Source organism: Neopsephotus bourkii, unplaced genomic scaffold (genome assembly GCF_033783945.1).
Source record: "Neopsephotus bourkii isolate Nb327-2 ecotype Australia unplaced genomic scaffold, CSIRO-AGI_Nbou_v1 NB_1542, whole genome shotgun sequence".
NCBI lineage: Eukaryota > Metazoa > Chordata > Aves > Psittaciformes > Psittacidae > Neopsephotus > Neopsephotus bourkii.
In genome coordinates, this window is record NW_026902018.1 from 133,393 (window position 1) to 154,085 (window position 20,693).

At 46.4% G+C, this 20,693-nt stretch overlaps 1 protein-coding gene across 1 annotated transcript; it reads left to right on the forward strand.

Annotated features, from left to right (window-relative positions):
• Positions 1-3,783: 3,783 nt before the first annotated feature.
• Positions 3,784-19,113, forward strand: MAJIN (membrane anchored junction protein). The gene is made up of 10 exons (XM_061370441.1): positions 3,784-3,975; positions 7,614-7,659; positions 8,924-8,999; positions 9,995-10,120; positions 11,364-11,395; positions 12,188-12,297; positions 13,799-13,853; positions 17,128-17,200; positions 17,613-17,757; positions 18,627-19,113. Exons 1-10 carry the CDS (start codon positions 3,875-3,877, stop codon positions 18,670-18,672), a joined length of 810 nt encoding a protein of 269 aa, XP_061226425.1. The 5' UTR covers positions 3,784-3,874; the 3' UTR covers positions 18,673-19,113.
• The last annotated feature ends 1,580 nt before the right edge of the window (positions 19,114-20,693 follow it).

The following is a 20,693-nucleotide window of genomic DNA, read 5'->3' on the forward strand; positions in this document are numbered from 1 at the left end:
ACTAAACGTGCTGCACAGAAAATCTTAAGCACTAATGGTTTATAGTCCTGGAGAACTCTCAAGTTCTACGTACTACAGGAAAGAGAAGACTTTTGCTTATTACTTGAACTCAAGGTCTTTGCAACAGCCTGCAGTGAGACTGACTGCTTCGATTCAGGATCTGGGCCTGGATATCCTAGTATGGATTAATGTAAGGAGGATCCTCCCACCTCCATACACCTTGGACTAAGGGGCAGCATTCCTTCAATGCAGGAGCAAGCTCCACTGGTTGTCTTGATTTCCTTGCACATGCTGGAGGTTTTGTTCATTGTGGTGGCATGCTGGTGCTTCAGGTGAATGATCCTTCTGTAGAAGCTGAGGTTTATAATAAGGTGAAGGAAGAAAGCTCTGTCCTCTGCAGGTGGCCAGCAGAAATTCAGCTTTATAAGATTCTGGTTTTATATTTAAAATTCTGATTTTAATTGTGGTTTAAGAACCAGATTTTGTTAAAATACAGTTCAGTTGGTGCAAGCTGCAACCTGGAACAGCCAGAGTATACTGGTGTGGGACAAAGAACTCTTGCACATTTCTTGAGCTTCCCAACACAGCTCCACCCCCAGGTTCTGCTCTCGGGTGTTAGTCGGGTTTTTTCCTGTTCTATGGAAACTTCTCATTCCCTTATTATTGTTATCATTATTATTATTATTATACATTTATTATTTATTATTTTATGGCATTTCCATTCTTTGCTCCTCTCCTGGGTATTTATGCTGCATTACTTTTCTTCCCTGGGATTCCTTCCACTGGTACACTTGATGTGTCCTCTCCAAAGGTCCAGTTTGCGAGGAAAAGCCAAGAGCTTCTTAGTGCCAACTAAAAAAAAGTTGTTCATTCTCAAAGTGTCCCTGGTGGCCCCCGCAGGAGCTTCTGTTGGATTTGATTTTCTTTTGACCTTATTAAATCGGCTTGTGTGTAACATCAGATTTTAGTAATGCCTTAAAAACACATAGGAAGAAAATGACCTCTGGAGGTCATCCAAATAACCTGCTCCAAATGAAGTGTACTCAAAAGCTGTATCATGTTGTTCAGGGCCATTTCCAGTTGAATCACAGAATCCCAGACTGGTTTGGATTGGAAGGGACCTTAAAGCTCATCCAGTTCCAACCCCTGCCACGGGCAGGGACCCCTTCCACTGGAGCAGCTTGCTCCAAGCCCCTGTGTCCAACCTGGCCTTGAGCACTGCCAGGGATGGGGCAGCCACAGCTTCCCTGGGCACCCTGTGCCAGCGCCTCAGCACCCTCACAGGGAAGAGCTTCTGCCTAAGAGCTCAGCTCAGTCTCCCCTGTTTGTGTCCATTGTTGGTCATCCATTCTGGAAATTTCTCCTGCGTCTGTCACCCAGACACACTGTGGGACGCATATTTCTGCTGCTAAGGTTGATAATTTATGTATTTAATAATGAGGCAGTAAAATAACTTTTTTAACATGAACTTTTGCTTCTCATGATGATTATTGCTCCAGGCCAACTTTGCCGCAGCTTCATGCATAGCCCAGGGGGGCTCCTGTCAGTGGGACCACGATAGTCCTTGCGTGCTTCCCTTGCTGATGTGTGAGTCTCACCTTGGAACGCGAGGTCTGTCAATGATCCCCCACCTTACACGTATTCACCCAGTTTCTCTTGCAGAGTGGAACAGGAACACCTGAGCTCACAGCCACTGATCCTCCCCCAGTGTGAAGGACACGGTCCTGCCTGCGTGTCTTTGAAGATTGTGTTGCTGCTGCTCCTTGAAACCACATCACCAGCGTTAGATCTGGCATTTGGTATAATGACAGCAGGATCAACATTTCCTTTTGTTTCTTGTTCTGCAAGTCATTCCTGCAGCCTGGGGCAAGGCCTGGCAGGGCTTTGGGGTGCCAATTGCTCTCAGCCACCTTGCAGGGCTCATTCCCCTCATGCAGTGGGATACACTTGGTCTCCTTCCACCGTTACCTTGCCCAAAAGGCACAGCAAACTGCTGTGCCAAGAAATTCTGCTCTGCTGGCCCCAGGGTGAGGAGAGTACCTTAGGAGAGTACCAGTTACCTTCAGATCCCTCTTAGCAGCATCTGAATTTGTTGTGGTCTCAGAGTCATGGTTACACATGGCCTGCCTTGGCCAGAGCCTGCTGTGTGGGATGAGACCAGATGCACAACTCTCGGATCATCTTACTCTTCCCTTTCTTAGAACCAAAGCTTCAGCTACACAGTGGGAGCAGAAAAGACCCTCCTCTAAGCCTGCATTGGAAGGGAGGCTCCAAGAAAGCACTTCAGCACCCTTTCGGAGCCCTGCAGGACTCTGGGCACCTGCCACATTAGTAGAATGAGAGGTCAGGTTTATGGGGGGCCTCTGGGAGCCCAGGTTACATATCCAGTGGTCAGTGTGTGGGGAAACCCAGTGCTTTGGGGGACACCAGCATAAATGCTCTCTCCCTGTTTTGCTGCCCACTGATGAGCAGAACAAGTTATCAATTCACTGTGTGCTTGTCCTGCAGCGTGCCCCAGGTAGGGGGCAGGGGATGGGCATGGGGATATTAAGGCGCTTCTGAGGCTCTTGCTGTTACTTGAACACACTGAGCAAGGCATCTGAGCAGGGAGGGCTGTGTTGAGTTGTGTAAGTACAGCAGGATGGAGCCACAGAGCCCATCGCTCTCACTGGGAAGGAGGAACCTGACTCCCAGTGTCATGGACAGCTGATTGTGGAGGAGAGAACAGCCCAGAAGCTTCGGCTTTGAAGAAACGAGGATGGGCACCAGGCCAGGGTGTTTGCATGGTGCACACAGCCCATGGCCCTTGTCTTCCCTGTCTCTTCTGAGGAACCTGTGGTGATGCTACTGAGCTGCTGTGTGCAGGGCTGCTGTGTCTGGGCCCGGGAGCCCCTGTAACGGGTTGGGCTCTGCAAAAGCTGCCGAGAATCTGCACTGCGAAGCCAGGCTGCGGCCAGTGCCACCATCCTCTCCTGCTGCCTCCATCCCTATCTCAGCGTATGTGGCTTTGACTTTTGCTTGCCAAGCAAGGCACGGGCAGCCGTGCTGTGCTGTGCGCGTCTGGTGGCTTAGCGCCCTGCAGTGTGGATCTGGCACCAGAGTCCATTCCCATCCTGCCTCCCTTGCGCCATGCTCAGCCGGAGGCTCGACTGCCTGCGGGGGCCGTGTGGTGGCACCTATCGAGCGAGGGCACTGCCACCAGCCCTTCATGTCGCCTGCAGCCGCCCCCCGCTCCGGCACCGCCGCCGGGATCCCCGTCCACAGGCTGGTACCGGCCCCTCGTGCTGCCCGGCTCGGCTCGGCTCGGCTCGGCTCCTGAGGCAAGGACAGGCGGCGATCGCGGCGGGGCCTGTGGCCGTGAAGGGGCCCGTTCCCTTCAGCGGCGCCGCGCACTGCCCGGGGGCCTCGTAGGCCGGCAGCGGAGCTGAGGCGGTGGCGACATCTCCCCTCCCGCCTGCCGGGGCGCTAGGCCGGCGTCCGCAGCGGGTCCCGGCCTTCTCCGAGCACCCGGGGGGTCCTTCCCCTCCGCACAGCCTGGCGTCGGTCACGGACAAGGCCCGGTACTGCCTGCGGGCAGCCCCGGGAGCGAGAGGCCCGTGAAGCTCCAGGGCCGCCGGGAGCACCGTTCAGGGCAGAGCGGCGTCCGCTCCAGCCTGTCCGCTGCTCGTGCTGCAGACACCCGGTTCCATCGGCCCGCACGGCCCGGTGGTGTTGGGCTGGAGGGAGGTGCTGCAGGAGGGGTGCTCGCTCTGCACGTTTCCTCTAGGGCGACAGCTGCTTTCGTGTTTTGTTGTGTGACAGGAGAGAGCTGGGGAAGATTTAGTAATTCCCCTTTGACTCTCCTCCTTCCCTAGGCTGGCATTCAGGGAGGAAGATGCCATTGAAACCATTTACCTGTCCGTTACCTGAAACAAGGTTTCTTCACGCAGGGAGGCGTGTGTACAAGTTTAAAATCCGGTATGGCCACTTCAGCAGGTGAGCATGGTAAAGCTGCCAAAGCAACCTGCAGTCTGGTGGCAGCAGCAGCAGCGAGTTAAGATCAAACCCTAAATTCAGATCTTGGGAGCTCCTCATTTCCTGCCTGCTTTCACAGACACTGAAAGTGGTCACTTGAAAGCTGCTGCTGCACTTTCCCATGCTGGGTATTGGCCTGGGAGAGTAAATTGAGCTGTAAAAATGCTCTCATTTCACTGCCTTATGTGGAGTTTGTGCTGCAGTGGGAGAAGGGGCCGCTTTTCCTGACAGTATTTTGAATTTTCTAAGTGTTTAAGTGGGAAGCTCCCCAGCCTTTGCAGTTATTCAACCCCTATGTGCCACATGGTCACACAGTCACTGCCTCACAATGGGATGAAAGAGATGATCCTGGAAGGTAAAAGTAAGAAAACCCATGGGTTGAGATAATGACAATTTAATAAGTAAAGCAAAAGGCATGTGTGCAAGCAAAGCAAAGTGGGGCATTCATTCACTGCTTCCACTGGCAGGCAGGTGTTTAGAGCCGTCTCCAGGCTCCATCATGCTTAACTGTTATTTGGGAAGCCAAATGCCGTAAGGCAGTTGAGTGTTTCCCTTTCCTCCTTCTCCCCTCCCAGTTTTACTGCTTGAGCATGACGTCCGCCCTGTGGTCTGGAATACACCTGGGGGCAGCTGTTGCAGCATTGTCCCCTCCTAACTCCTTGTGCAGCTCCAGTGAGCTCACACAGATAGCCAGTGTGAGGAGCAGAACAGGCCTTGTTGCTGTCTATGCACTGCTCAGCAGTAGCTAAACCATCCCTGTGTTGTCAACACTGCTTCTGGCAGGAATCCAGAACATAGCCACATCCAAGCTACTATGGAGAAAATTAACAGTGAATCCCAGTCAGAAGCAGCACTGCCTTGGAGAGTATGGACTTGTTTCTTGGGCTGTCTGCTGTTAGCAATGTGCCCTTCACTGGCGTTGTAATCTGGCGCTCAAGTGGGGAGGCTCCTTTGGAAGCTCTCTGTGGCTGTTGGCAGCTGGTTTTGTGTTCTCAGGAATTTTTCTCTCAAGGTTCCCTTTCCACTGCCTCCTTCATACGTGTTTGTGATGAACCTGTCTTGTTTTGAAACAAGAGCGAGCCTCTCCTGCAGGCAGAGGGGCTGAGCAGGACTTCTAGGGTAACTGCTTCAGTTTCTAGAGGCACTGTAGTGAGAAGTGAAGGGAGGGTATTTTAGTCTGTGGTACTGCTGGCATGTAGGAAAAAGGAAGGAAAACTGCCTTTGGGTGTGCTGGGGACAATGAATAGGGTTGTGGGGAGTAACATTTGTGTGGTAAGCCTCAAATAGGAAGTTGGGGTTAGTAGCCAGCAAAGTAACTAAAGCACAAGATAGGAAAGCTGTAAATCACATAAAGAGGGTAATCTTTTACAGGTAAAAGAAAAGGCTATCCCTGAGGAATCTACTTGAGTGTGCTGGTCAGACACACAGAGATGATGGGCAAGTGTTTTGCAAGTGGGCAAAACCTTGACCAGCTCGCTCAAGGAGTTCTGGGGTTTTAGTTTGGGAGAGGGCTCAGAATCCTGGAGCTTGTGATCTGTAAACACAGAAGTTTCAGCTGCTCTGGCAGCATCATGCCAAATAGGCTGTCTCTATACCTGAAGCTACATGAAATCTCTTGCCACACTTGTCTCCTTTTTCCTTTGTGGAAGTAGGCTGGGTCTTTGAAATGCTATTGCATGACTTTATTTTGGGATGAAGTAGAACAACCATTGTTTCTTTAGCTTTGCTTGTTAGCATTTTTCCTGGAACAGTGTCACATACAGGAGGATTAACCTTCCTCCTTGTTTTGTTCTCTCGTTCACTTGGAAAGGAAGATGTGTTGTCTGGCTTGTGGTGTCATGTGGTGTTCAAAAGATCCTTGAAATGTTGCTCTTGTCTGTAACCGAGCTCTTTCCCTCAGTGTAACCCCTTTGGAAGGCTCTGCTGGTAGTGTGCGCATGTTTCTAAAGAGCCTGTGGGTGTTTGATCTGGTGGTCAAGAGAGCGCTGCCTTTGTCTGAGTGAGTCCGTCTTTACCCCTGCATGTCTCATGTGCATTCACTGGTAGACTTGAGGGAGCAGGAGGTGAGACCTTTTGTTTCACAGTAATTTCTGGAATTGTTAGTGAGCTTGTCAAGTCTGTCTTCACGTTTTCATGTCCACATGGTCCAGTACAGCAAAAGCAGCTCCTTGTACAGCAAAATTTGTGAAACTTCCTCACTGTGTCATGATTGTGGTGAGTGGGGGTGCTTATTCAGAGCATCTGAGTTCACTCCCAGTTCCTAAGAGAGAGAGAAGGAGTAAGTCCTAACTGCATCCATAGCCTTATGTCCAAAGCAATGCTATCAGTCTGACTGCAGATTTGGGAAATGAAACTCCTTTTGCCTGCAATAAGATGGTAACTAATCTGAGGCCAGGTTTCCAAAAGAACATTGACAGAGTTGCAAGAGCTGATCATAGAGCTGATCAAGCATACTGCTAAAGCGAGGTCAACTTCACTGAAGGTCTCCTGAATCCACAGAAAAAAACCAGGGAACAATGAAGGTTCTTTAAAGATGAGACTCTTTCTGCATCTCTAAACTGCAGCTTAAAAGACAGTATTCACCCCCTCCTCCCCAGGCCCGCAACCCAAGCGATGAATGCCCTGCAGTCAGATGGCAGGCCTGACATCCTCGTCAGGAGACCCTGGGTGGATGTTCTTCCCACCCTCTTCTTATCACCATTACAACGTGCCTTCTGGAATCATAGTTTTCTTTTCCTGCTCATCCATGAAGACTTGGTGACCACAGTGTAAGTCTTGGGTAGGTGATACCTGTCCTGCTGTAGTGCGCTGCAGGAAAGGAATGTAGTTCCTTTCATTAACTTATGCCATACCAGGCAAGGAGAGAGACTTTCTGAAGAGGAAGGGAAGCTCTCATCTCTGACCAAGTTCTGGCTGGGGACTCTGAATGTGGAGGATATGAGAATGGCTGCTTACTAAGCCATGTACCAGAGAATGCTTGCATGGCATAATTGCTTGCACTCCACTTATTTGCTTATTTCCAAGTGACATTTGTGTGATTTCTTTACTTTCTAATGTGTTTGGATTTTCTGTAAGACCTTCTCTCTTCTGCATTTTATTGTTGGCTGACACCTCACAGCAAACAACTTCTGAGAAACTGTCCTACAAAGGATGTAGCTAATATTTAGGAACACAGTTTGTTGCAGGCAGTACACAACTCCCAGCATCCAATGCTGTGAAGGCCTGTTCCTCTGCAGGTTTGCACCATGGAGGTGATTAAAAGGCATGTCCTGCCAGTTCCTTCTTGTAGTCCCTTGAGCCAGAAGGGCATCGTGATAGGCTGGAAGACAGAGGGGCTGGTTTGAGGGCACCTTGTCAGAAAACAACCCTAAAGGTTACTGAGAATTGATTGGAAAGATCTGGTCTCCCACAAAATATAAATGGCCACAAAATTCACAAGAAAAGTCCTTGTGGAATAATGGAGAAGGAATTAATCTGCCCACTGAGTATTTTCTCTGTGCAATGGGAATGATGTTTTTTTGTTGTTTAAACTTTACAACAAGGATATCTCTGTTGCTTTTTGGTTGGGGTGGGACTAACTCTCTCTGTTTGTTTCACAGTACTTCTGATTTCGACAACACGGAAAGTGCTGTCAAGGAGTTAGAGGTAGGAGATGAAGCAGGTTCACAGAAACTGAGCTGAAAGTTCAGCTGAGAAAATCTTTTGTTTGTGATGGGACTGAGGACATTTTGTAAGATGCAGTGCTTCGAGTGAGAGTGGTGGGGAACCTTTCTGGAGAGTATAATGGTAAATAAATGGTATAAATGAAAACTGTCCTTTACAGGCAGCATTAGCATAGAAGACAGTTGAAATATCTCAAAGAAGCTAGACTTTGAGCATTAGACAAATGAAAATGCCTATTTGTTGAGTGAGTTGCCCCCATTCCTCTCTGATTCCTGTTCAGATTAATCCTGCAGTAGCACTTGCCCATGGTTTTGCTCTCAGTCCCAGACCTGACCACTGCTTTTAACTTCTCAGGCTTGACTAGCTGTCAATACCCCCTGGTTTTCCAGGAGCTGTGTCAGTACTGGAACTAGCTTGACAGAGACTGATCTAATGCTCAGTTGCACATGCTTTCCTCCTAGCTGTGGAGCTACTGGAATCAGTGGTGGCTCTTTTAATGGTGCCATTACTTTGTGACCAAGCTTGGTGGCAACTGTTACTGTCATCTTCTTCCTGAGACAGAAAGAAGGCCCTGCCATTCCTGAGGAAACGAGACAACTCTATTGCCTGCTTAAAAGTGCTCCTGTTACTTCATTTTAAAAAGTCTTCAGAGGACAACAATAGCATTACAAAAATTACTGAAGAAAATGTGCTGGGTTTAACTGATACAGGAAATTGAATGGTTTGGGTTTTGGGGGTTTGTGGGGGGTTTGGTGGTGGTTTTTTTTTTTCATTTTTGAAAAGTACTGAAAGGTATTACCAGAAAAATTTTCCCATTTTTGAAGCAGGGTTTTGTTGGGGCACAATTACAGTTCCTGCTCATCGAATTGGGTCAATATCCAGAAAAAGGGGAATATGTTTATGTTTTAAAACAGGTCAATACTGCATGTGTTTTCCTGGAAAAAAGAGACTTCTTAAATGTAAAACTTGTTAAATTTAAAAGCACATCTCCACCCTCTGTAGTAATGGTTAATGTTAATTCAAGATTAAGACATTCACTCACTTTAATTTCGATGAGCCTGTTAGTGCAGTTCACTTTAAGGTGATGGGCGAAGAAGGGGATGAGGAAAAGCAAAATATCTAGAACCTGCTCTTCTGTGGTTTGTGCAAACTGTAATTTTAAATTTTTCCCAAGCCTCAAAACTGTACTTGATAGTGGAATTGTGGCTGTACTCTTAATATTCTTCCCTTTTTCTGGCCTCTCCAGGAAGCTATTCGAGTAATCCTTGGAAATCTTGATGATTTGCATCCATTTTCTACAGACCACTTCACTATTTTTCCATGTATCCTTTTTTTCCTACTCATCAAAGAAATGACTTGTGTCTGTGGGGCATTGCTGAGTTTGATGTTCATGTCCAAAACCATGCAGGTCTTTAGCTGGAGTACAACTGCTTTGAGCTTTGCAGCGTTATGTTAGCTGAAGATCCTCCTCAGGTTTTGCCTTTACCAGAGGCACCAGAGATTTCAGGAGGTCATTAAAATGTAAGATGCTCCTCACAGGCTCAGTAGGAGAGAAGACTGCAGTAGTTTTCTTGCAAGGTACATTGGGATTAAATGACATCCATGAGCCTCTGAGGATCAATTGTACCTGTGAAGCTGTCCTCAGTCTGTAAAGGAAGAAGTTAGCTTGAACCTGAAGGACTAGGATAACATTCCCATGAAGTCTTACATTGCCTAAAGGGATGTTGAATATAAAAGTTGTTTCTTGGGTGGGAGTGAATGTGAATATATGCTTACGTACCCACACACGTGGCTGAGAGGAGCAAAAGTCACCTCACAGAGTGAGTTGTGCTAGAAGTAGTTAAGCTGAGAGCTGGAAGACTTGAAGCAGGCTTTTGAACACACAAATCCTGCAGGATTGTCACTCAGTTATCTGGGTCACCTCTTCAGTGTAGTCTTTGAAGTCTAGGCATAAAAGTGAAACAAATGTCCTTCACCCAGTATTCACCGTATTTTATTCTTCCCCCTTACTCCTTTACGACCAGCCACCAGCTTTTTTCCACCTCCTCTAAACCTTGCAGTGGTGATAGCTGCTGTCAAAAGACAGGAGTGTGAAAGCTTTGTGCCATAGCACAGCATCAGCATGTAGAAGCTAATTTTTGAATATTCTCATAGGCAGGTTTTGTTGTTACAAAGTTCATTTGACAAGTTGTGTCTGTTCCCTCATACGTGTGTTCGGTATGGTCTGACTTTAGAAGCTTTACAAGAGGACACTGTCAGAACTCCTGCTCCTTTGAAATGTTAGCGCCATGTTCTTAAGTCTTATCATCATTCTCAGATTTGAGTAAATGGGAGGGAGTGTCGAAGATGAGATTCAAACATGAGAATGTCCATCTTGTGCCTTATCCCTACATTTGCACTATGTATCTAGAACTGAACTCATTTTGGCAAAATGTACCTTGTGGTAAGTCTGTATGGGTATGTTTGCATAATTTCTGGAAGCATCTGTATCTTTGTCTTTTCCCTTTCCCTTCCTCTACTGTGTCTTTGAATTAGAGGGAGCAGAGCTGCGTGCAGTATGGCTGTAGTATGGATTTGAAACAGAGCAGAACAGTGTGTATTGCTTTTCTAAAACTTCCTGAATCTCTTTGCCTTTTCTGTCACTGCTCACTCTTCAGCTAGTATTTTTATGAAGCAGTACCCAGTGGTTCCCAACCTTAATTCTTTAATGTCAGTGGCTGGGCTGGGGCTAGCACATGTCTATGGACCACGTTTTTCTTCCTTGGGGTTGATTACATACTTTTCCCAATGAAAGAATGTATTTTTCTAAGTAATGATAGTAATAATGGGAATAATGTTTTCTGTAAAATTAGCAAATGCTGTCACCTCCCTAGTGTCTTGTTTTCCAGTTTTCTATTAACTCCCTGAACAGCTTCAGGCCCCAGCTGACACCTCTGTGGGACTCCGCATTTAACCTCCTCTGTTGTGAAAACTGAGTGTTTTTTCTTACTATTTCCTGTTCTGGTTATTGGTCCCTGGAAAAAGCTGCTGTTTTTTCTTACGACTGCTTAGTAGAGATATTCTTGTCCCCTTTATAAAATGGACAAGTCATTGCTTAGTCTCACCCATTTGCTTGTGTAGCATCCCCTACCAAAAAGACCATGTTTGGATTTAAAAACTTCTAAACATGGAGAAATCACCCCCTTCCCTGTACACTTGCCCCAGTATTTAACTACCCTCTCCATATAGCTATGCAATGCTTCTATTCTACAGTTATGCACAGCATAATGTGCTGTTACTTTCTGGCAATGAAACGTGTATGGATCCCATGCATCAAAGTGTGGTGGCCAATATTCTGTGGAGTCTATGCTTCAGCTGTCCTTGCATCTTCCACCTGGTGCACAGAACACAGGTCCTAACAGTTTTTCAGTACCTTCTGCTCTTCTGAAGTCTCCTTGGACTTCTTCAAGAAAAGCAGCTTTCCCCATCCCCTCAACATGTGGTATTCATAGCCAGGAATTCTAGTTCTGAAGGAGCTGTATTTGCAGTTTTTCAATGTCAGCATCTCGTATGCAAAGTCCAGTATAATTTCTAAGTAGTTTGTCTTGTTCTCAGAAAGTGGGGTGCAATGCAAAAATGTCGTTTTAAGATGGTTAAAGAATGTCCAGCCTAAATATTCACCAAATTTTGTAATACTTCTGTTACAGGTAAAGAAGTAAACAAGGGCAGTGATGAGCTTGTAAGTTGTGTGTGTGGTTTTGTTTGTCTTTTAAGTTATATTTCAAATAGCTTGGAGGAACAGGATATATAATATATAGGCAATGCTGTGGTTCTCCTGTTTCTAGGTGTCAGGCAGGCAATGTTAGGTGGCACTGAATTCTCACCTAGAACCATCCAAGTTGAGAGCAATCTTCCTGTCAATTCCATGAGTCTGAATGAAGGACCTGAGAGTCCTGCTGGCTGCAGCTACGTGTGTTTTCTGCAAGTCTGAGCTGAGCTGTCAAATGGTTTCTTCATTGTGAGAGTCTGTGAGAGTCTATAGAAAAATTAAATAGTTTCCTGGGTGCTGCATGTGTCAGAAGCAACAATGTTAAGCTTATTTGGAAATTTTTTGTTTAGTGAGGGCTCAGAGCAGGCTTGTTTTCAATATGGGAAGTGTCTGGAGATGGAGTGAATTAGTGAAGATGTTCTGTCCAAAATGCCCAAACAAAAAACCCCCTCACCCTCCTGGCACTGCATTCCTGCTAATTATATCCTAGGCCCTCTTCTGAAGATGGAGCAAAAGGGATGTCCTGGGGAGCAGTATTTCCTGTTTAACACCATTGAGCATAATTCTCTGGATGGCCTCTCAGTGCTTATCTTCTGTTTGAATAAGGTTGCTCACCTTTTATTCTGGACTCATTTTTTGGTTTTCACTGTATGGACATGAACAATTTTGCAAAACATGAATGTGTACTAACTCTGAGTTCTGTTCTAAAATAGAAAAGTCAACATCAAATTTTATCTATGCCAATTTTGCAATGTTTTGAAGGTGAAGAGGAGAAATGAAGTGTCAGAAAGTACTGCAGGGCAAGCATCAGTGAAGGGGAGAAGAGTGGAAGTCCAAGCAGAGACCTCATGCCCACAGTCGGGTATTGACAGGTCAGTTAACTACAGAATAGTCTTCAAGGGCACATATCAGTATTTTTAATGTCTCATGTACCTTTCTCATATTTCACTCCTGTGTAATCCTTTGCCCCATTTTATTCCTTCCTCTCTTCCATAGGTGACTGGCTCTGAGTAGCATTGCCCATACTTGCAGAAAAGTTGTTTTATGTTTTCAGGCTCCCATGCCATTAACTAGAGGTCTCCCTGTTTATCTCCTTTGTATTAACATTATCTATAGAATCACAGTGGGATGCAAACTCGGCAGCTGGCTTTCAAAACTAAGCCAGGGATGACAAGGAAAGAACTGCCAACAGTTTTCTAGCTGCACCCCAGCCTGTTCCTCTGAGTGGGCTGATGGATGCTGCCTCTCAGCTTTAGGCTGAGATCTCTATCTGTTGATTTCACAGATTCATTGAGGTTAGATGGGACCTTTGATATCATCAAGTCCAAGCCCTCCTGCTCAAGCAGGGTCATCCAGAGCAGATTGCCCAGGACATGTCCCTTTGTGTTTTGTGTGGACTTCAAGGGTGGAGACACCACAACTTCTGTGGGCACCTGGCTGCAGTGCTTGACCACAGCTGCAGTCACAAAGGGATCCCAGTCTGGGCAGAGCACACAGACTGACCTCAGCAGCCCTGAGCAGAGGGGAAGGGTCACCTCCCTTGAGCTGTTGGCAAAACTCTTCCTAGTGCAGCTCTGGATGCTGTTAGCCTCCTTCAGTATGAGGATGCAATGTTGGCTTATGGTGGATAACTTCAAGCTTAGTCCTTGATTACCTCTCTGAGGCAGGCGCATTATTAGTTATAGTCTAGCAGGCTTCTTTCTTTCACAGAGTGTAGCTTTTCAAAACAGGAAATTCGTCTCTTTTCACAAGTGTGTGGCAGAGAGTCCCAGATCCAACACTGTGATCAGAAGTGTTTGTTCTCACCTTTCCCTTTCCACAGCCATGAACAGACCAAGTCAAATCATCTCCCTTGTTGCCTTGGATTTTCTGGGAGTGCTGAGCTCTGAGAATCTCCCCAGTGACACTGATCAGCTCAAAGAGCACTATTGGTGTGTGAAGCCAGGATTTGTTTTCCCCATGTGCATCACTTTGTACCTCTCTGTACAGTTTCCTCTGCCATTTTATTGCTCTGTGGCTGCATCTTGTAGGGTCTTTCTGTGATTCTTTGCTACCTGCCCTTCTCTTTGTGAGGATTTGCAAGCTTTCTCAACTCACTGCTCATCCCCGTTTCTATGTCATATAACAGTTCTTCTTTTCAAGTATTCGTTGGTTTTACTGGAAAAAGAGAAAGCCTAATACGAGAACAAGTGCATGTTTTCATTTTTTAAGTGAGACTTTGAAACATGAGCACAAGTATAGATTAAGGGTACCTTGTTGGCTAGAGGTACTAAAATCCTGATTCCTAATGAAGTACTTGGAGTAGCCATTTACAAGTTTGCTTCCTTTTTGTGACTTTTTGTAAACTCAGTTCTTATCTGACTTTTTTTTTAGGACTGGAGCTGAGTGTGTTCACCATACAAGTAAAGCAAAGCATGGATTTGAAAAGGTAGGCTACAGAGGATTCAGGAAGAGCCAGCAGCTTCTGCTTAGTCCTAGATTCTTAAAGGGGTAAGCGTAAAAGATGCCTTCAGGTAATTCTTCTTGCCTTTTCATGTGCATCAAGACATTTGTGTTTCCTGCTCAACAAACTTAGCCATGAGTTTTACAGGGAGATGGAACAAGGTTTTCTGACTGTCCAGCTACAAACTCTAGGGGTGAGCTTAGCTTCTCAGCTTCTCAGAGGTGGACCTGAAGACGCCCTGCCTTGTCTTCACGACTCCAGTCCTCTTTTACCTCAGATGCCCCTTTGTGCAGAACTCCATGAAGGGCTAGCAGTGGGTGCTAACACCTTCACACTGCTTCAGTGTGAGTACTTGTCACTACACACCAGTGTCCTTTCTCTAGGCTAGATGGCCTTGCAGGCATCTCCCTCTTCTGGAAACAGTGCCATGACTTTTCTCACCAGGTCATCAGAAGGCAGATTTACAATGGGATTGTTCCAGAGGGATTGTCGGTTGCTTTCTAAACCCACTGTTCTCCCAAGGCTTTGTTAGTAGGGAAGAGTCTATTTTAGCCCTCAGGCTGAAAGCCTACTCTGACCAAGCTGCTATTAGGCAAACCTGTTAGGTAACAGGGTTTTCCTTAACACCCCTGTTTTCCTCCTCCTGGCTGTTGCCCGTTCTCCCAAATGTCCGAGTGCATTACATCCATTTTCTGGATACTGATAGTCACTCTAAATTTAGTTCAAATCCCTGCCACACTATCGCCTTCCTGGCCTTTTCTCCTCTCCAGCTCTTAGCAGAGAGTCTTTTCCCAGAAGGCAAGCTCATTCCTCTTGGAATTGTCCACAAAGGAAGTTGGTTTAAGGTTTAAGCCCAGCCAGTAACTCAGAGCCACGCAGCCACTCGCTCACTCCCCTCTCCCCCTTCCTACCCCTGCTCCCAGAGGGTTGGGGGGAAGAATCAAAAGGATGCAACTCCCATGGGTTGAGATAAGAACAGTCCAGTAACTAAGGTATAACACAAACCCACTGCTCCTACCATCAATAATAATGATGATAAGGGAAATAACCAGGGAAGAGAATACAACCGCTCACCACCTGCCAACCGATATCAAACCCAGCCTGAGCAGTGATCTTCTGGGTAACTGCCCCCAGTTCATATAGCGGGCATGACGTGCTGTGGTATGAATACCTCTGTGGGTAGTTTGGGTCAGGTGTCCTGTCTCTGCTTCCTCCCGGCTTCCCCTCCTCCCTGGCAGAGCATGAGCCTCACAAAGTCCTTGGTCACAGTAAACATTACTGAGCAGCAACTAAAACCATTGGTGTTATCAGTGTTGTTCCCAGGCTGAAAGTCAAAAACACATCACTGCACCAGCTACTAAGAAGGAGAAAAACAACTGGTACTGCTGAACCCAGGACAAAAGCCTAAAGTGTTCTTTCAGAAGAGGTTTATTTATGGCTTTCTTACATTTTCAAGACAGGAAGGAGACTGCTTGGTACCCTCTCAGAAGCATTCATTATAGAACTTCTCTAAAATGAGCAGGCTCATTTATCTCTAAAACCTGTATCACCTCCTCCCCCCCCCATTCCTTCCCACCCCTCAGCTTATCTTTGCAGGATCAGTGACAGGTCTGTACACAATGCCCTTCCCATCTTCTTTCCTCAGGTGCTCCATACACCCTCTTGGTGGGGTAATAAGGGTCATCCTCTGAAATGCTTTTTTATTCCCTGCTTTATGCTAACCACTGTCCCCAGAATGCTCCTTGTATAGTGGCTGGATTTCACAAACTAATATTACAGTCCTCAAAAGCTGGAGCTCCAGGTTAGCATGTTGGATCCTGAGGAACAATGTGGTAGGTGGCAGACATCACTGTGACCTTGTACTGTGTGAACTAATATGAAAGGACATGTCCTGAGCTCTTTCCAGGTAAACTGGAACTGTGATGAGTGAATCAGCAGTTCAGGTGAGACAAACCTTGTCCAGAACACATGCTTGTCCCTGAAATTTGCACTGGTTAGGGCAGTGAGAGGGATAGATGTCCAGATGTCAAACCTGTTGTGTTTATGAATAGCAGACCAGATGTCAGGAGCAATGCATGAAACCATGGGCAGAGGACTTCTCCTTCATGTGCATTTTTTATTTAGCCGATCAGACAGGTACTCCTGTGATGTGCTTCCCAGCTGGTTGCTTTCTGTCTGGTTTCTTCTGGTTTTCAGAACAAGAAAGAAGATCAGGTTTAGGAAAAACTACATCAGTCATTCCTGTAGTTTCTCAGGATTCTTCTGATCATTCCTCCAGGCTCTTGTTCAGTTTAGCAGCAGTGTATGATTTTGGATCAAAATCCACTTGGTGTTTTAGAGTGCAACTTTGAGAAGGGTCCTATAAAACAAGAAGGAAATCTGTCTACTCAGTACATGTAGGATTGACTTTACAGCACTGGTTCAGGAAATGGAAGTGCTGCAGCCACATGGGTGTTCAATAGATTGCATTTTCAGTTCTCATCCATCTTCTCAGCCTTCTAGGGCTATGATTTTGACAGTAGGCTGTCTGGTTGGGATGGCTGGAGTTGAGCCTGGGTGTCTTTCCACTTACCAAGTGCCCACAGGAAGCCAAAGAAAGAATGAAAGAGAGAGCCAAGAGATGCGCAGCCTGTCACTGCAGATAACTTTCCTAACTTAGTTCATGCTCTGAGACTTAACTGGAAAGATCATAGTAGTGCAAGAGAAACACCATCGAGGAGGGGATCTATTCTTTTATCTTCTCTCTATGACAGTTATTTCTCCCTGTCTTAAAGAAGCTTCCATGCTGGTGGTGTTGTTTGTGGTCCTTTGTATTGCTGATAGCTTTCCTAATGAGTATTCCTGGCTCACCTCTTGCTTCTGGCATTTCACTTTTGTCCCTTCCCTGTTTCTCTGTTTCCTATGGCTGTGTGTTAGTAGGGCTAATGTCTGGGAGCCTGTATTGTCCAGTGGCTGTTACTTCCCACAGCACCTCTGTTCATGTGTTTTCAGATCTTTGTCTATGCAATAGCTGTTGTTTCTCTTTCCTGTCTGCTGTACTGAAGTCTACTCAATGAATTACAGCTTATCTTAGATCCCTGAATGTCCTGAGAAGGGCAGAAAGGTATTAGTGAAGAAAGCCCTCATAGTAGCAGGAAAAAACATCATGAAACAAGAGTATAGACCTTGCCATTTAGTTCTTAAAGCAAGAAACAAATAAAAATCTCCTGTACAGTGAAATTTTACATTGTGTAACAGTTCCTGGGTTCCTTCCTTTCAGAATTCCTCAAGAGAAAATGAGCGTGAGTTTAGTCCAGCATCTCTTACCATGGACTACAACCAAGTGGATTTCTGTAAGTAAGGAATTCCCAGATTGTTTCATTCACATTGGTCATATCAAAGCAAAAGCTGCAAGGATTACATCATTACTAGTTTTCCCTTAAGAATTGTGTTTGGTCTTTTCCAGCAGGTGAGACTGGGAATTAGAATGACCATAAAGCTGTAGGTCACCCATGATTTTGACTGAGGTTGTCTTCCCCCATCATGAATTCCCACCCATACAGCTGGGGTGCACAGCTTTCAGAGCTGGGCTGTGAAATGGGAGCTCATTTCCAAGCCAGCCTGCATTGGGATTGCTTTGAAACCTGCCAGGCATTAGGCTGGTCAGTCTGGAGACACCTTTCAGCCTCAGCATCTGCTGTTGGGTGTGCAGGGGGTGTGCAGGGAGCGAGCTTGTGGTTTTGTTCTTGCTGCTGTTTCTTACAGGGGGACCTGTTGTGCCTCACCCTGAACAAAGAAGAGCAACCGGTCAGGCTGAGGGTGCAGGGCAGCTACTGCAGCAAATGGACTGCATGGTAAACAAAGGAGACATGGAGTTGGAAGGAAGAGGTCTCTCAGGGTTCTGGAAAAGGTATGTCCTGTGGCTATGACCAGATGCAGGCCAGCTGTGCCCGAGACTGTGTCCGAGAGTATGCCTGACTCTGGCAGTTCAGATGATTCCACCTTATCTTGAAGAATGGGTCCATCCCTCTTTCCTGTGGTTATACCAGAGTCTCCCAAGGCAAAGGAACGTGCAGGGGTGTCCTTTTGTCTTGTGGTAAGGTGCAACATCCCCAGTAAATATTCTTCTTCTGAGCTTTTGGGGCACTTTTTTGATCTTTCTGACTCTTCTGAGTCTTTGGGGAAAAAGAAAACCCTCACATGAGTATTACTGCCCACAGCCACAGCCCCCATACAGTGTGGCTGTTAGCAGATGAGGAGTGCCATCTCCAGCCCCATTTCTAAAGGACTTAAACACTCCCCCTTCTCACAGGGCCTTCCCAGGGTAGACCCTCAGCCCCGTTAAGGTAAGTACAACCTTTATTTGGCCACTTAGCAACTGTGGCCTATGTAACTTTGACTCCAAAAAACACCATTTTAAACCAAAATTAAAGTAACCATGCAGACAGTTGCTGGGCATTGCTGACTGAAGGTTGCTCTAAAGCTGTTGAAGTTGTATACCCCAAGAGCGGTCTGTTCACTGCATGGCACAAGTTGAATAGTGGCAGGAACTGTTTGTTTGGGAGCTGAATTAGTTGTGGGAGAAATGAAAACTCTTGTGACTTGAAATGTGTGCCATTAACTGCTGAGACTCCACTGGTACGGCACAAGTTAGTTTTTGTTTCCTCTATTCTTTCAAGTTTCCTCTGTACTATTTTGAGCTAGGGTTGTGTCTTTTGTGTGGACGTCGTTATACTTAAAATACTTACTCTGAATGTGTTCTCTTTGTCATTTCCCCAGCATGATCTTGACACCACTACAGCTTCTTTTTGGTGGAAAGAACTGACCTGGAAGCACCAAGTTGTGGAAAAGTAAACCTGCAGCGTGACTGTGGGGTGGGATTGTTTCCTGTGTTGTTCAGCTTTTCACATTACTTGTCTCAGCTTTGAAATGCTTTAAATGAAGTTCTACCTTTTTTAATGTTCAAGTTGACATACTGGAGATGTTGGGTTAAAGTGTCTTTTTCTTCACAGCCTGGACTGTTTTAGGAAAAGAGCAACATGCTTTAAGATTCTGATCCTTGAGTGTCATAAATTGGGAATTTTGCAATTAAAAATCCTGTGAGATTCTAATAAAAATCAACTAGCATCACCATGGGACTGTGTGATATTTTAATCAGTCTCACGCAGGCAGAAAATGCCTTTTCCCTCCCAGAAGAAGCAGAGGTTTCTGGTATCAGATGGACTCTTGTACTATGCTTCACACCATTAAATAAATGAAAATTGGTGGCAATATTTTGAATTATGTTCTTACCACCACACTACAAGTCGTGTAATTATTTACACCTTCAATAAGTAGTGGGGTGAGGCTGGGAGTTGAGATTTCAATTGAGATGCTCAGGCAGGTTTTTGCCATCACACCAGTGCATTTACAACAAACATCACTCTTCAGCCGTCTCCTGAGCTAAGGCACCATAAGCACATTACGTGCACAGTGCTGGGCTCACACCTAACACCAAGTAGCTGTTACTTTGCCAGTACTCTCTGTAGTACCTGACAACACCCTCAGAAGGAGCATGTCCAGGCAGACAGACTTTCTCCTTGCAGGAGAAGGCCAGGCACTGCACAGGGTAGGTGCTCTCAGCTTGCTCTTGCCAGCAAGAGGACTGGGAGAACTCCAGCCAGGAGCAGGCATCTCTTGCCCCAGGCAGAGGCTGACCACAGGTGACCTGTTCAGATGCAGGACAGTGTAGTGGGTCTGTCTGAGAGGATGGTTAAACCTCTTCTGCACATGAACCTGAGGAGGGAACTGTAATAAGGGATGGAAAGCCCTAAAAATGCAAACAGAAATGCCCGAGGAAAATGGAGAATAAGAAATACATTGTTCAGTGGAGAGGAGAAAACTGAAGGAAGTCCCTTTGCTTCCATGTTTCCCTTGTCAGCAGCAGAGTCGGGGGTCTGTGGGCTGTCTACCTACACAGCTCTGTGGCTCCCCCTCAGCTTGACTTGCAGCTCTTCTCCCGAGAGCCTCCTCCAGAGCAGAGCTGCTCCAGCCCTCGAAGCATCTCCGTGGCCCTTCTCTAGGCTCACTCCAACAGGCCCACATCCTTCTTACACTGGGGACCCCCAAAGCCAAACACTACCACTGGAGCAGAGGGGAAGAACTGCCTCCTTCAAGCTGCTGCTCACACCTCTTTTGCTGCAGCCCAGCATAGGGTTGGCTTTGTGGGCTGCATGTGTACACTGCCGGTCCATGGTAAGTCTCTGCACCCCCGAGTCCCTCAGCCCACTCTCATCACAGCCCGGTTTCAAGCAGCACGGCTGCAGCTGCACAGCGACCGTGGCCTGCACTGGTTCGGAGAAAACTCCAGGAGCAAACTTGCCAACAAAGCTTTCAAGCTGACAAGCAGGTATTCTTTATTGCGGCGCTGGGAGACACTGGGATAACTCCTCCTAACGTGTGTCCCCGTATTGCTATACAAGCCATCCTTATATAGCCCCTGGGCATACATACATATTCATGAGGCTACGTATGGATTACATCACTTTCCAGAGAGTTCCCCTCATGTGTACAGAATTGTGGTGCTGGTCTCTGAGGGTCGGTTACTTCTTCCAACGATCTTCATCACTTCTGGCAGCCTCTGAAGCACGCGCAGTAGATGCTCATACCAGTTTAATTGGTTCGTTAGCACCAGAGACATAATAATCCTCCTATCCTCCTACTTATCTGTTTAACTGTAGCCCATCCTGGACACCTGCAGTTCCCAGATACCCCTTATCCCTGTGTCCTGTTTTTCTAGGCTGTTTTTTCTTAAAGCTATGTCAACTATAACGATTTATCTTGTGAGAATTCTCACTACGTTCTCTA